Raw genomic sequence first — 15,454 nt, 5'->3', positions numbered from 1 at the left:
GCTTTTAACACATCTTTATCACAAATCCTAAGAGTTCTAGAGAGCATTAATTTAAACTGAAATCACATTGACCAATTTATCCTCAAACCTACCAAGGAAGGGCTACTGCAACCAAATTTAAGTCTTTAATGCAAACACAATTTGAAAGATATGTGCATGTCCATTTTGCTATGATTAAATAAATCACATGCACACATAAAACCTGTGCAAGGTAATTATGCTCAGGGAAAATTCTGCCAATCAATTTAACTCAGCTGAAATTAACCACAACAGTTCACGGAGAGCACAAAACAGACAAAGCTGAACACTTTTTGCAGTAAAAAAAAAAAAGGTTTCTTTCACATTGTAAAGCTCTTTTATATAAGCACACCACCAATGAAGATTGTGAGGCAAAATGAAACTTAAACAGCACCATCTCAGGCACTTGATAGCAACAAAATCTCAAAATCAGCATTATATCTATATATATTTGTATATTTATATACAAAAAAGTGGGGCATCCTTTTAAATTTACTTTCATAAACACGTAACACTGTGGGATGTCCAGATTGCTTCCATAACTCTAGATAAAATGCTGATATCACCACTGTTTTCTTATTGTTTGAAAAGAACCAAACACTGTTTTTACTTAGCACATTTTAAGGAAACTGTGTTTAACTGGTTCCATTCACTGACTACAGCCAAACATTTTATTCCACTCAGTGTACACATCAAGCTCTTTTTGTGATATGCTCGGCTGGAATTTGCAAAATACATTTTCAAAGTCTTGGTACGCGACTGGTCTCATCTGACTGGGATGGATGCTGGGAAGGTCAGCCCCAGGAATGCCATGGAGAGAGCCAACGACAGCCTCTTGACACAGCTGGACTACATCCAGTCCAGAAAAACCCTCTGTCCTCTGAACCAATAATGAAATTTCTTTGTCACTGAGACAATAGTTGTGCTGCGAGAGAAGTTGGCTGATTATCTGATGGCGTGCGGTTCCATCAGGCAATGGGATGAGCAAACGCTTAGTGAAGTACCTCCGTAAGGTCTCGGGTATCTCTTCTGGCTTACTGGTGGAGCAGACCACAAGAACATGGTCCTCTGCGGAGGTTAGAATACCATCGAGCTGGATGAGAAGCTCAGCCTTGAGGTGATTTACAGGGCTCTCCTCGGTAAGCTGGCCAGACAGTAGCAGATCCACATCGCTGATTAGGACTACTGCTGGTTGGCGACAGCGTGCTACAAGGAAAGAAGCTTGGATAATCTTGCCTCCTTCTCCAAGCCACTTGGTCACCAGTGCTGAACCACTCAGCCGCAAAAAAGCGGCCCCCAGCTGGCTGGCCATGCAGCGTGCCAGTAGCGTTTTACCAGTTCCCTGAGGTCCAAACAATAGCAGACTCCGAGGTAATGTGGAAAGTCCGCTAAACATGTCAGGTCTCAAAATAGGCCACAATATCTCCTCTTTAATAGTTGATTTGGCCATATCCAGACCTGCAATGTCAGTCCAGTCTACCGGAGAGCCCTGCTGAAGGATTTCCGTGTTGACCATTTCCACCAGGTTGGAATCACTGTTCTTTAATTGTTCCTCTGCAGCATGGATGGACGAGGTAGCCGTTCCTAAATCAGGCCCTGAAAGGGAGTGGGAGAGGTGCTGTCTGTGCTCATCAGTTTGCTCGCTCATGATTGGAGACCCAAACTTGCTGTAGGGCTCGCCAGTTCTTAGATCTCCTGCAGAGTTTTTGGTTGATCCGTAAGATGGAGGAGTTAGCGCTCTGCCAGAGTGCACATTAAATTTTCTTTGTTGATCAGAAGCCAGTTGCTGTTTGGTTGGTTTAAAAGCTAAAGACGATGGCTCGGTGTTTCTTTCAAAGCCAGTGCCCCTGTTCGAGTCTGAGACACTGCTGTCTGCTACTCTGTACATAGGGCTCTGTGAGGAGCGCTGTTGGCTGTAGTTGAAATTACCGTAGCTTGAGTCCACATCTCCATGTCCGCTCATGTAGAAAGCTTTTCGTTTTAATGAGTTGGATGAGCTGCCATTCAAAGGTGTAGGTGTGATTGGTGTGTGATTATGAGACTGGTAGGCGTATCCAGGCAAAGTGGAGGGAGGTATTGGAGTGGGAGCTGCAATGCCAGACGGTAGATAAGCAGAAGGTGGTGGTGGGGCTCCCCCAGGGCTATACCCAGGACCCACGGCAGTCTGTGAAGCATACCCTGTTGGAGGATAACTGTAGTTGGGAAGGTTGGGAGACCCAGCATTGTAGCTTGGCACTAAAGCAGGTGGAGGTGGAGGGGGTTGTAGAAGCCCAGCACTCTGGAGAGGAGAGGGGTGAGGGGAAGGGAGGGCGGGGGTGCTCTGGCTGCTGTAGCTGGAATGCAGGTAAGAGCCATTGTAACTGGCAGTATATTCCTGAGAGGGGAGGCCCGAGTGAAGAGTGGTGGCTGGATGACTCCCACAGTTACTACTTGAGTAGCTAGGCTCAGACAAGCTGCCTGCCACCCCTGGGGAGCTTCCTATGCTCGCAGACACGTCTGTAGGGGGGAGGGCAGCTGTCATTCCAGCTTTGCTCACAGATATAACATCTGGAGCACAGTTCATTGGGTAAATCCCCTCCTGCCAGGACTCATTCTCCGACTTTCGTCCATTCACGAGTCCACTGGAGCTATCGGAGTAGGCACACAGCAGGGCTCTCTCATTTGGGCCTTCTAGGATCCCAGAGTACTTCTCTGCATATTTCTTGAGCAGATTGGAGGCAGTCAGTGCAGAGATGTCATCGTTTGCCCACGCATACTGGTATGTTCGCTGTAAGTGCCCCCGATAGGCCTCCACTTTGTGTGCTGGGGAGCGGGTAGTGGATGAAATGTCAAAGTGTTGTTCTGCCCATTGTGTGTGCTCTGGGGTCCACTGCATCTTTAGACCTAGACAGTATGCATAAGGAAGAAATATGTCAACGTAAGCATTCATTTTTTTTCCACAATGGGCATGAGTGGGTATGAGATTCTCACATTATAACATTGAGCAGAAATACCACAATTTATGATATTTTGGTATTTAAGCAAAACTATGAAATGGAAATCTATAGATCATCTAATTAACATGAGACAGAAAAAACAACACTTATACCAACTGATGCATGTATATATGATTAATAATTGTCATTTTGATTTTGAGGAATTTACTTAACACAGCTGTGGAAAAAATTACAATCTGCTGTTATTTATTATTATTATTATTATTTATTTATTTTTTTAAAATCAGGATCCCTTAACTGTATGATGGCCTTTCCATTCCGGTGTCTGAACAACACAATAATTGGAAAGATTCAGAAATCAGCATTTGGCATAGTTCAACAAAGATGAAATTGAAATTGCTTTTGTGTGTAAATAGTAGTCAGTAAAACATGAAAAACATTGCAGTGGTCTCTGATTAATAAATGCATAAAGTAGTGCAATAAAGTAGAATTAGAAACTGTTTACTTTAAATGACTGTTGCGTATTTTACTATACGGTTAAGGCAGATAATTAATACTCCCAGGAGGAGTAATATTGAATTTGGTAAATAAATAACTTGGAAAAATTAATTGGAATGCAAATAAAGGTTTTTCAATTGATTATGAAGAGTATGAATAATTCTCAATGTGCCATTGTCAAAATACATGGCTAAATAATAACATAGAAAACAATACTCATTTGACATTGTTTTATTATCTTTTGAGAAATGTGCATCTTATACCCTAACCAAAACATGCTGTTTGGTTGTATGAGTATATTAAATGTGTATTGATAATGTTAGTCTCATTTTTTTTATATTGTATTTAAACTGTTTTATTAAACCTTTAAACCTTTTTAATATTTAAAAGGAAAAAAAAACAGTAGGTTGATAATTAGTAGGCTATGTGCAGTAGAACCGTTCTTATAGTTTGTAGTTGCTTTTAGCTTGCAGCCATAGTTTTTGCTTTTTAAGATGAAAAATTATTACAAACAGCCAAGCTAGTTGTTTTAGGTAACCAAGGGAAAATTTTAGCCTTCTTTACACAACTTGACCCGCAATACACAGCAACATGTTTAGGAGGGCAGTGTGGTTCTACTCCCAAGCCCATTTAACAATAAGAAAAAAAAAAAAGAAGAAGAAAGAAAGACATTTTATTTTTCCCAAGCTGTTGAGATTAAAACACTAAAAGCTGCTGGAGTGCATTAATTTTAAATATACAGACAGACATACACAACTAACTTAATGGTCAGCATGAGGATATTGGAGCCAACACCTGGTTACCATGGAATAATCTATCCAATGCAGAGCAGAATGACACAGACATTGCAGGTCAGTCTATAATCCAACTCTCATCTGAGGCATTCTGAGACAGTTTCAAATCTGCTTGGAGGAGAGCAGCAAAGCAATCTTCCTTGGCAGCGCTCTGTTGCTTTCATCACACAAAGCCCTCAGCCCAGCATGAATTACATCCACATCGAGTCTGCCTACTGCTTCCCACCCGACAGAGTGAAGAGGGGGAAAAAAAAAAACAAGCTTCACTTGTCTTTTTCTCCGCAGCTTCGCTCAGCCTCTATATGAGGCCTAAAAGGGTTTGAATGACAGAAATAATGAAGTTAAATCCTAAAGTCGATCTGCAAGTAATAATAATAAAAAAAATATTCCGTCTAGCTGTGCTTCTTTATTCTGGGATGATGGGTAAATATTCCCTCAGAACAGTTTGCGGGAGATTAATTCTCAAAACAATTTGAAATGGTGAACAAAGTCTTGTGCATCTTTCATCAGCATTAAGCTGAGTGAGACACGCAGACACATGAGAGAGAATGATCCAAACATGTCCCTCTCTTTGTTCTGTTGACACCATGACGCTATACTTTATACTTCAGCGGGTTAAGCAGATATCAGACGATTTGAACTGAAAAACAGCTAGTGTCCAGAGGCAGATTACAAACGCAAGGCTTGTCTGTGAATTCCCTTCCGATTCCCTCCCAGCCATTTGCCAACCAGCCACACTAGACACCAGCAGCTAATTAGCAGGATGATGCTGCACTAATTGTGTTAATTTACAAGGTTTTAGTCAAAGAGATCTGTGCTGTGGCTCACATTGTTGTCAACCATCCAAGCTAATGACTGAAGGGAAATAAGCCTGAGGCAATAAGCTTGTGGGGAAAAATACGGTGATCAAAATAACAAAAAAAAAAAAAAAATCCTAATGGATTGCAATTGAATGGAATTATTAAGAACATATAATCTGTAAAACAAAAAGATTAGTACTGTAAATGCATTTGTTAGGTCTGTAAATGCATTTGTAACAAATTTATGAATTTTCACTAAGCAAACTAACAGAGATCCACCAATTAGGATTTCCTGGCAGATATTGATTTCTGGTTTTCTTCGAGGGATAATCAGCTGATTCCAATATTGATGGATTCTTATTTTTTATTCTGAAGAACACAACACATAAAAGAGAGAAAAAAATGAATGCTCAAAATAATGCTTATTGCTATGTATACATTGAAGTATATGCCAATTACCTTATTAAGATTTTTCTTGGGAAAAAAAGAGAAGTTTTCAGTTTTGGCTGATCTAACCAACAAGAGAAAAAAAGTGTTTTACTGTTGGAGCCAATCCCGAATAAAACAAGCAGAGTTAAGTGCCTGGCTGAGTGATTGGTGAAACTCCACTTTTCTTTTTAATCAGTATGTTTTAGAAATCCTTATTTTAAATCAAACTATTTCTAAGGTAAATCTGATTAATTTTTTTTTTCTTATGAAATGAAAAAAAAAAAGAAAGAAAGAAAGAAATATCTTCCAATTAATGCAGAATTGAGGAAACAGCAATGAGTGCTGTATTGTCTGCCAAGAATCTAAAGCGGTGGTGACACTGCAGCGAGAGTAGCGGGATAATGGATTTTGTAAAAATCATTCAGTTGAGTTCCTTAACACTCAAGGCCCATTTTGTCAATAGCAAAATTGCACACAGCTCACACTGAGGGAGATTCTTCTATTACTGCAAATCCTCTCTGAACAATTTGCCACTTTGGACAAATCAAAGAGGAGCTACTCACAAAGTGTACTTGAGCTCACTGAGCATCAGGTGTTTTATATAAAACGGAGAAAATCCAAGATAGTCAAAACAGATTTGCACTTTTTTGTTAGCTTAAAAAAAAATATACTAATCAAAGTAACCCACTTAATGCAAAATATTACTGACATTTTGTAAATACTCCACGCACTCGTAGTGCATGCATTTTAATTCTTTGCAGTATTACACATTGAGGAAAAATACATTTTCAAATATGATATGCTGCATGGAAAGCACAAACTCTATATTACCTTACACATATTTTCCATCAAGCCAGATGATATAAACTCTAAAAGAATTCCCCCACAAAAAATTTACTGATAAATACTTCACATGCTGAAAAGTATTCGACACACACACAACAATCCGGTGCTTTGGATACTAGAGTGAAATGTTGCCCTTTATTCTACCTGCACCTCAAAAAGGGGAAAAAGCATCTACAGTTTCCTTTGTTGTTCTCAAATAGTATAATTAGAGACCGTTCAACAAGAGGAATGTTCTCACTGCCTTAGGACATGAGCTAAAGTTCCACTGATCAGCCAAAAAAAAAAAAAAAAAAAGTCTTGTTTTCCTGTTTTGAATTTGTCAGTTCTTGGGTGTATTTAAATTCTGAGAAGCCTATTTTGCAAAACTTTTTTTTTTCCCCTCTCCCAATTTTGGTCATGTTTTGTCGGTGCCAAAGTCAAATAAGCTGTCTTCTACTTTATGTGAAATCTAATTAAGAACCACACATTTCTGATAGGCATACAGACTTCTCATTATTGGTATGAGATTCTCACTCACTCTGTACAAAAACTTAACTGAAATGTGATTTTAATTATAAGGAAAACATACAATTATTCCCGCTTCTTCTAAAATATTGATACGTTGATTATTGCAGTTCTGATACCCATTTATACAAGTTATTCAGTATTTTTATTTTATGCATATGCTTAATTAGTAGGACTATCTGCTCTGGTAGTTGACCATCCAGTCAGCTGCTCAACACACAGGCTGTTTGTAGAAGCCTCGCATAATCTATTACAAATTTAGTAATGGGACATAGCAAATGTCCACTTAGAAAAACTCTAGCTAATTATAAATTGTAAGCAATATACTCTGTAAGTATAGTTATTACGTTGCCTATGTTTGGTAGGTGCCAAAGTATTTGGTGATGGTTGCTGTATAGTGCTGCAGAGAATGTCTACAGGTAGAAATGCTGATAAATTCAATATGAGGATGTGTTGACATGGAAAAAAGATGCTTTATTGACAAAACGGTGATTGCAGCCTGATGCAGGTGGAACTTTCTTGATAAACTATGTTTGGTTTGGAAGGAAGGAATTTATTCATTTATTCCAGTGTGTAAATAACCAACTAACTGAGGTCCACATTTACAAATAACCCAAAGCAATATGATATTTAAACTCCATCTTTAATTATATCGTCATGGCAACATTTGCCATCATTATCACATATTGAATGTTTCCTAATATTTTGAACTTCTCCCTCCATATTTTTTTAAACTATAATTTAAAAATATTTCCCAATGGGGTAATTTGCAACTGGAAATATTTAAGTAATAAATATATAAAGTGGTGAACTTGCTTTTTTTGTAAGAAATGGATTAAAGATTCAGAACTCTCCACCACTCTTCCAGGCATCTCAATACAAAAGACTAAACTGTAGGAGCAGAATGACAGAAAAATTTAGGAGATTTGAAAATAATGATTGTACACTTTAATATCTCATCTTTACACTCATCTCTATGACCAAAGTGTTATGTACTAATTACTGCACATACAATGTCCCACTCTTCAACAAAAAGAAAAGAAAGCATTGATGGGAGGCATCTGGCAAGTGGTAAAGCAATGGTGTCATTTGGTGCCGTGCTGTTTAATTTCTGGTTGAGTGATCGTTGTCGATGAAACAGGGACGCTGACCTTTTTGGTAACTATTAATTTGGTAAGCCCTATAGGCCGATTTTAAGCAAACAAGGCTGGGGCCTCCACTCTGTCCATCCAATTTCCTAGTGCGTAAATTGGACCACCGCTTGCACAATTCTCTATTCATTACAGTGCTGCTGAAAGGAAGCACAGAGGTGGCAGAGTGGTTTTCTTTTCCCCTTTCTGTGCATGTGTGCACGGTTTGTGTGTACGAGCAATCGGGTGAGGAAGAGAGAAGCAGAATGGAAGCGAAATGCCTTCCAGGAGGTTCCCAAGCATAAAGAGCTGGACCTTCCTTTCGTTCTGTTGCTCTGGACGGGGGGGCGGAGGGGGGTGTAGAGTGGGTGGGTTGAGGATCGTGGTGGGGGAAGTAAAAGCTGTCGTAATTGAAACGCAGCCTAATCAGACTCATTACCATTTTTACCAATTTGCACCACCAAAGATGCTTATTAGGTAACTGTGTTTAATAAGCTGCTCTTTAGAAAACTCACTGTAATGAGCTCTTTAAAGTCAGACTTGAGCGTGATTACACACTGAAAGTGTTTTTGCAAAGCTGAAGCAGACTGGTGCATTAAACCATGTAGGATGTCATAATTAAGCAACACAATCTCAATGCTTCACACCAACAACAGTCGATGCTAAAAAGTATTCGTCGCTACTGATCATTACAATTCAAGGATTTGTTTTTTATCACTGGATATAAACTTAATTATGGAGATGTTTGCTTTTATTCTGCATAGACGGAGCTTTTTACTCGACGAGCACGCAAATACAGCCGACAGCCAGCAATTATGTTTATAAATAAAAACACTCTCGTGCTTACATTCACATTCACTAGAGATCGTCAGAGTAGGGATGGGACGAAACACTAATGCAATGTGAAATGGTAATTGGCACAGCTACGGACAGTCATTCATCTTACATATCAAGTTAAGACAATTTAAACTCAATTTAGATCTCCGTGTGGCAGTAATTCTCATCTTTGGATAGCAGGGTGCCATTTAACCCCTCATTTGGAAAAGACACGTCTTCCTCTGTTACTGTCTTTTCCAGGGCTACTGTCCACACATTTCACAGCTTGGCCACCCATGGCAGCAAATTACTGCTCTCCTCTAAATTCTTTAGAGTCCTCTGATCCAAGCAGATTATATTCTCATCAAAGGTGGAAAACGACTGTAAAAGAATGCGTTTTGAGATTTTAGGTAACACGTTGAGAAAACACCTTTCAGTGACGAGAGCTTCTGTTTGCAATCAATGACAAACGCAGAAGGTGGATAGCAACAGAGTCACTGCAGCTAGTAATTTAAATCAGCTGTTCTAAAGGAACAAATCTTGAGTGATTTTCAGTGAAAATCAAAAATGTGTTTTAAAATGATGGCCAATGGATTGAAAATTCCTGTTAATAATTACTCAAATTCAATAAAGCATTATTAATTTATTGGACGATCTAGAGTTTTGTATAGATTTCTAGAGGATTTAATGACCAGATCAACCTGGGTGTCAAGGTAATATATTCTAATTTCCTGAACTATTGCAATTATATATATATACACACATACATTATCTGATTTAGTTATGCAATCTGGTTTAAAATTTGTATCTAAATTAAATGTACAGAATTTTAAGATTTTATATACGACACATTTATAATGGCATTTATGAGTATTTTACAGTGATAAACCACTCACTCCCAGAAACATTTTTAAATTGTCAATTTTTCAGATGGACTTGTATTTAAGGTATCTCTAGTGTTGCTCCTTAGAATTTTATATTTATTGCATAAAAAAGACTCTTTATAATCTGATAGACGTTCTTAGATAGAAAACATTTCAACCAGTTTGAATAATAAACTCGACTGCATTTTTTTGATAATTACGATACATTTTCAATGCATGTTATTGGAATAGATTTGCAGGCTCCAGCTTGAATTGACATTTTCTTTTGTAAAGTATCTCGAGATGGTAAGTGTTATAAATTGGTTATTAGAAAAATAAACTGAGTTTAATTGAAATAAGCCAACTGCAATATATGAAAAAAAAAAAAAAAACTTGTTACAAAGATTTAAAAAGATGAACGACATCTGGCACTAATGCAGGCCATGAAGACAATGTCTAAGCGTGGAAACAAGCATATCATTCCTATTTTTTCTTTTTTTTCTTTTTACTTATGGCACCGTCTAAATAATTACCCACATCTGTTTGCAGACGTTTGCATTAATAAAAGATGACGACCTTCATTTTTTTATAGTCTGCTGTATTGATGACAAATCAAAACTTCTGTCATTTTCCTCAGCGAGATTCCCATTTACTCTGTAGGACAGCCTGCTGTAGTGACTTGCACAATGGACCATGTCACTGCTGGCTGCACCCGTTAAAGCAAACAGATGCATACGATGATTATGTTAGATACATAATCACAAAGTCAACAGATTCTTCCACTCCTTATATATCAGAATGTAGGATGCTCAGTATGGTAGCATTAGACCCCTTCCAGACTCACCAGTCCTGTTTAAAGTTTAATATCACATCAAAAGTTGTAATTTAAAGTATCTAAAAACAATCTAGCTCGGATCACAATTTGGACACAGTCTTGGTTCTTAAAGTAAACTAGCTCTATGAGAAGCAAACTCACTTTTTTTCCCCTCTCTACACAAATCTACACATTCCTAAGCCAAGACAATTCAATGTATACACTGTAGTCTGAAGATTCATTACTGAACTCATTACTTATCATTACTTATAATCATAATATATGATTACTTAAAATGATTCCTAAAGTTTTATCAAAACAGTAATTTAACTTCAAACACATTTTATACTTTGCTTTTATCAATTCAATTAGCCAACTATCACTATAGTGGTTTAGCAGTGAAGTTCAGGTTAGTGAGTGCTCCCCCATAAGTTCACCAATAATGTTAATAACCAGAGAAAGGTATATTAGAAATCTTTTCTTTTAGCAAGGGTTTATATTTGCTAACTCACTTGACTAAGTCAATAAATAGTTCAGTAGAAAACATATCTGGATCCAAAGATCTTAAATCATTGCACCAAACTCATAAGAGAATGGGTTCTGCACGTTTTTATTCCAGTCATATTTCTCCAGGTACACGGAGGCTTTGCATTTCTTATTGCTTTATTTAATTAAAGTGGTCATCTTATGGCTTTAACAGATTTTCCATGTTCCAAGTGTGGTAGGTCTGTGCTTCTATTCACACAATTTATTTCATTTAATTTTCACAATACAGCTCTAAGCTTAGGTCTACAGTGTTCAGTCCAGCCAAATAAGAGGGGACAATTAGCTTTTTGTCAATTTCCTACTTGGGAGGGTGGGGAGTGGGTGGAGTAATAGACTTAAGTAATTTCTCACCAGAAATGAGCGCAATTAATTTGTTTTTGTCATACCTCTATGATAAATTGTCCGTATGCGTATGAACAATCTCCAAAAATAGTATTTTCTCAAAAAGCATGTTTAATTCTTTTTAATGGTTTGAGACATGAATTTTTTCTGTTATGTCTTATCTGCTACCCTGTGAATAATAGCTTAACTGTTGTTAATGTCTTGTCAGACACACTTCATGTGTGGTCAACAAGTCCTGGGCTGTAACAAGGTGAATAACACAGAAACCTGCCAAACTCTCATTTTAACAGTCATTGCAACATTGGTACCAAGTTATCTCCGTTTCTTGTGTTTGGCTTACAAAATGGTATCAAACCACATGCCTTTACCTAGAATTTAAGCCTTGGTTAAAGCTTTTGCCAGCACAAAATGCTTGGAGCAAAAGAAAAGCTTTTTCTGTATAAAAGGATAAAAGTTTTTTTTTTTTTTTTCTCTGTACAGAATTAGCTAGAACAGCCCTAAATTATGGTGAGTACTGGGCTATGAGTCAATCAAAACAGGGGGAATTGTGCTAATGTTGGCCTCATGCAAAAGCAAACTGCACAAGAAAACATTGTTAGCAGAAGCAAGATGTGAGTTGATTTAAGATTGTAGGTGTCAAGTCAGATTTATGTTTAGAAAGACATGACACAGCAAAACACATTTTAGGTGAAGAGTTGTCAGAACATTATAATAACTAAATCGAGTTGTCTGTTGGAGCAGAATACTAAAGGGGCACTATTATGTAATATCAACTTTTTTGAGCTTTACATCATGTTACAATGTTATTCTGTCATTAAAAAACGTACCTGGAGGGTTGCCTCAATTTTTTTCATACATGTTTGAGAAATACTTTCATCTCCTGTGGGGCAACCACTCAGCTGTGCAAAACGCCTGGGTGCACCTAGCACCACTTTCAAGATGCAGCTCTTCCTCTGAGCTGCAGCTTCCAAGCTTTCGTACTTCCGCCTCACAAACCCCCCCCCCCACCCCCCATTTAAAGCTCCTAAAGATTAGCTTGTTGCAATTAGCAAGCACCTGTTGGAACTTGTGCATCACCTGAGCACATTGTATGAACTACTTCTCAGTAATTCTGGTGAAAAAAATAGTTAAATGAGGACTGCTGTTGTGATAACTTTCTGAAGGCGAAGTTTCAGAAAGAGCAGGAGTTTGTAAAGAGACAAATACCCAATTTCAAGGTGTTAAATTACAAAGTCAAATTTCTTTTAAGTCATATTTGATAAATATAGCATTTTTATAACAACTGAAGTCAACAGTTACTTGATTGTGCAATAAAATGGCACTGTGCCTGGAAAATGCATAATACTGTTCCTTCTGCATCTTAAAGAGGCTCTGGATTTTGGATAAAACGTCCTATAGCAACTGCTTAAATCTTCATAATTAGCATTGTTTATTTTCTTATGATTCCAGAAACTGAATTTTGTATTTGGCAATTCTAAATCATTCCTGATATATTAAATGTTCCGTTTTAATTGAGAGGTGACCAACAGCAATGTTTTTTGTTTGTTTGTTTGCTTTCTTACAATGTGCATGTGGTTTTGAGTGTAAGGACATAAGACCTCTAAAGTCTTTGCAGCGCCATTTCTCAAGACTGCCTGTCACATAATTTCCCCTCTGAAAATACCCTGTCAAATCTTATGGGATGTGTTTCATTTATAGTAATAAGACATTCAATAAAACAAGCTGATATTTTACTGCTGTTTACTTACATTAAAAGAAAAAAAAACATTGAAAGAGAATGGATTTCTTATATAATCTGCACATAAAACTGCTTGATTAATTTGGAAAATAAGTTTGGCAACTACAAAGCTGCTAAAATCTTGAATCTTCAAGCTTAGAAACCATTTAGAAAGACACTGGTCAACTGTTCCCAGCGATCTTATATCACCAGGTCAAATACTGAAAAATTAAATGCATTAAATGTAAAAACTCCATATTTTGGTTCTCTGAACACATTAACCAATAGCTTGTATTTTGATGGTGTTGAGCTGAATAAAAATCAGAAAATATTTTAAATTATAATTAAACATTTGTTTTGATATTTTTGTATTTCATATTTTTCAATATAATTTCTTAAACTTGATTTACACAATTATTTACATTTTGTTTACAGGATACTTTCAAAAAATACAAAAAACTAAACATAATGCATTTCAAATAGAGTAGTGTAATGGTGTTGGCAATAAACTTAACAGTAAAATGATTATTCGTCTTAGTGATTAAGAAGGGTCTCTGAATAAATCCAGAGTTAAATTTCTGATACACCATTTTATGGCACATTGATTTTTTTTAAAAAGCAAATCTGCAATAAACTCCGCTGGCTTTCCACAAGCTACGTTTCTCATTTTCCCCACTAATTCAGTAAATTGTGAGGTTGAGCTGTCATTTCTTTTTCCTCAGCTAAGCTCATTAAATTATGACTCTTCAGGCCAAAAGGGCCCAAAGGCAACATCTTCCATTACTGCCCCAAGTACAGCAAAGTCTACACACATACTGAAAGAATGGACCCAGCACAGTCCAGTGGAACGTAAACACTGGTTTAATCCAAGTCAACTCCTGGAGACAGCCTTCAAAGTGTTACTGCAGTGCATCATTCTTAGGAATACTCAAATGGGTTGTTGGCTAAAAGAACACAACGATTTAATGCAAGCTCTGGGTAAAACATGTTTAACTTTACAGCACAAACATAGGAAAAGCTGTAATTGTATAAGCCTGTGTGCATAGTCACTTCACTTCTTCAGGGATTACACACTTCAAGAGAGAGCAGAGGCAGATTGTAACCCTACTACGAGGGATCATTGACCAAAAGCTACTCACTAACATCTTTATAACGCAAAAGTTTAGCAGCTAAACAAGAAAAAGAGTTTAGCTGCCCCAAGGAAGAGAAAAACAAGCCCAACTCCTCGACTTTTACTTTAAAGCTGCACAGAGAGTCATGTGACTTTCACACCAGCAGGCCCGCTGGACATTCACAAATTATCCTGTTCACTGGACCAGGTTACAACTGTGATTAATTCCAACCATTAGACTTTATAACTGTAATAACCTGATTAAGAGAACACAGTGACATTATAAAGAATGTCATAATTCACAGTATTGGGGAAACTCAGTTTTTTTACAAGAAAAAGAGCCACTCAAAATGAACCGTAGTCCTTCTCTAACTAATGACATTTGCTATTCGGATTTAAATATAAACAACTTGATTGCTACCAATTTTTGTTAAGAATGTTTGTAATTCTATGACACCATGAGAATCACAAGCTTGCATATGTATTAAGGAAAAAGGCAACTTGTAGTTATCTTGTGGTTATACTTTGAAGTTACTCCTTAAGTTTCTGACTTTTAGTGACTAAGTGTTGTTGGGAATGAAACATGTCCACTTCAAGTCAATACTTCCAGACGATGTCATGTATTCACATCTATTAATGACCAACAATGAGAAAGTTTCTGATGGTAAAAGAAAATTTAAGCTTCTTATCCTTATGTCAGAAACTCATCACAAAGAAGGACCTTTAAGGTGATTTCCTAAATTGATTTCCACATCTGACCTTCAACAGCTAATTTTATTTAAACGCCATCAAGGTTATTTCATTGCTTCAGTAACGGCCTTCTATAGTACAAAATTCAAACAAAATTCAAACTAAACCCTAATTGAAAATACCCGAGCGAGCAGAAATAGGTTGCTTGTCTGCAATCGCTGTCAGAGACATTGTGAAGCTTTCTGTGGTTTCAACTGCAAAGTCTCAAAGAAGGTCACTTTTCCAACACAGGCCAGACAAAAGGTGAAATGAGACAACTGAAGCAATCTTAGGTCAATATGAAATAGAAATCTCTCAGCTATACTGTAATAAAGTTACTGAAGTGAAGTAGTGAAGCCATAAAGGGGAACTTTTACAAGGAAAGAGCTGTCGAGAAGATTGGTTCGCCAACTGGCAAACAATGCCTTCAAAGAGCTAAGCTGGCATGGCGAACACGGCACCAAGGAACTGAGGAAAGCATTTTCACTTTTAGCAAAAAGGATCGGGTTTAAAACAAATGCAAATTTATTTTTTTAACCAAGAAAAGCCTGTATACTGCCA

At 37.3% G+C, this 15,454-nt stretch overlaps 1 protein-coding gene across 2 annotated transcripts in view; it reads right to left on the bottom strand.

Annotated features, from left to right (window-relative positions):
* Window positions 1-340: 340 nt before the first annotated feature.
* The window catches only part of fign (fidgetin), a 33,630-nt gene continuing 18,516 nt past the window's right edge, over window positions 341-15,454 (bottom strand). For both annotated transcript variants that reach the window (XM_007546588.2, XM_007546589.2), the window contains one exon: window positions 341-2,901. In XM_007546588.2, coding sequence (XP_007546650.1) covers window positions 668-2,901 — 2,234 coding nt within the window. In that variant the 3' untranslated portion in view covers window positions 341-667. The remainder of the gene's footprint in view (window positions 2,902-15,454) is intronic.

This window comes from Poecilia formosa, unplaced genomic scaffold (assembly GCF_000485575.1).
Source record: "Poecilia formosa unplaced genomic scaffold, Poecilia_formosa-5.1.2 Scaffold16, whole genome shotgun sequence".
In the NCBI taxonomy this organism is placed as follows: domain Eukaryota; kingdom Metazoa; phylum Chordata; class Actinopteri; order Cyprinodontiformes; family Poeciliidae; genus Poecilia; species Poecilia formosa.
The sequence above is the reverse complement of the archived record's forward strand: the minus strand, read 5'-3'. Positions and strand labels throughout refer to the sequence as shown.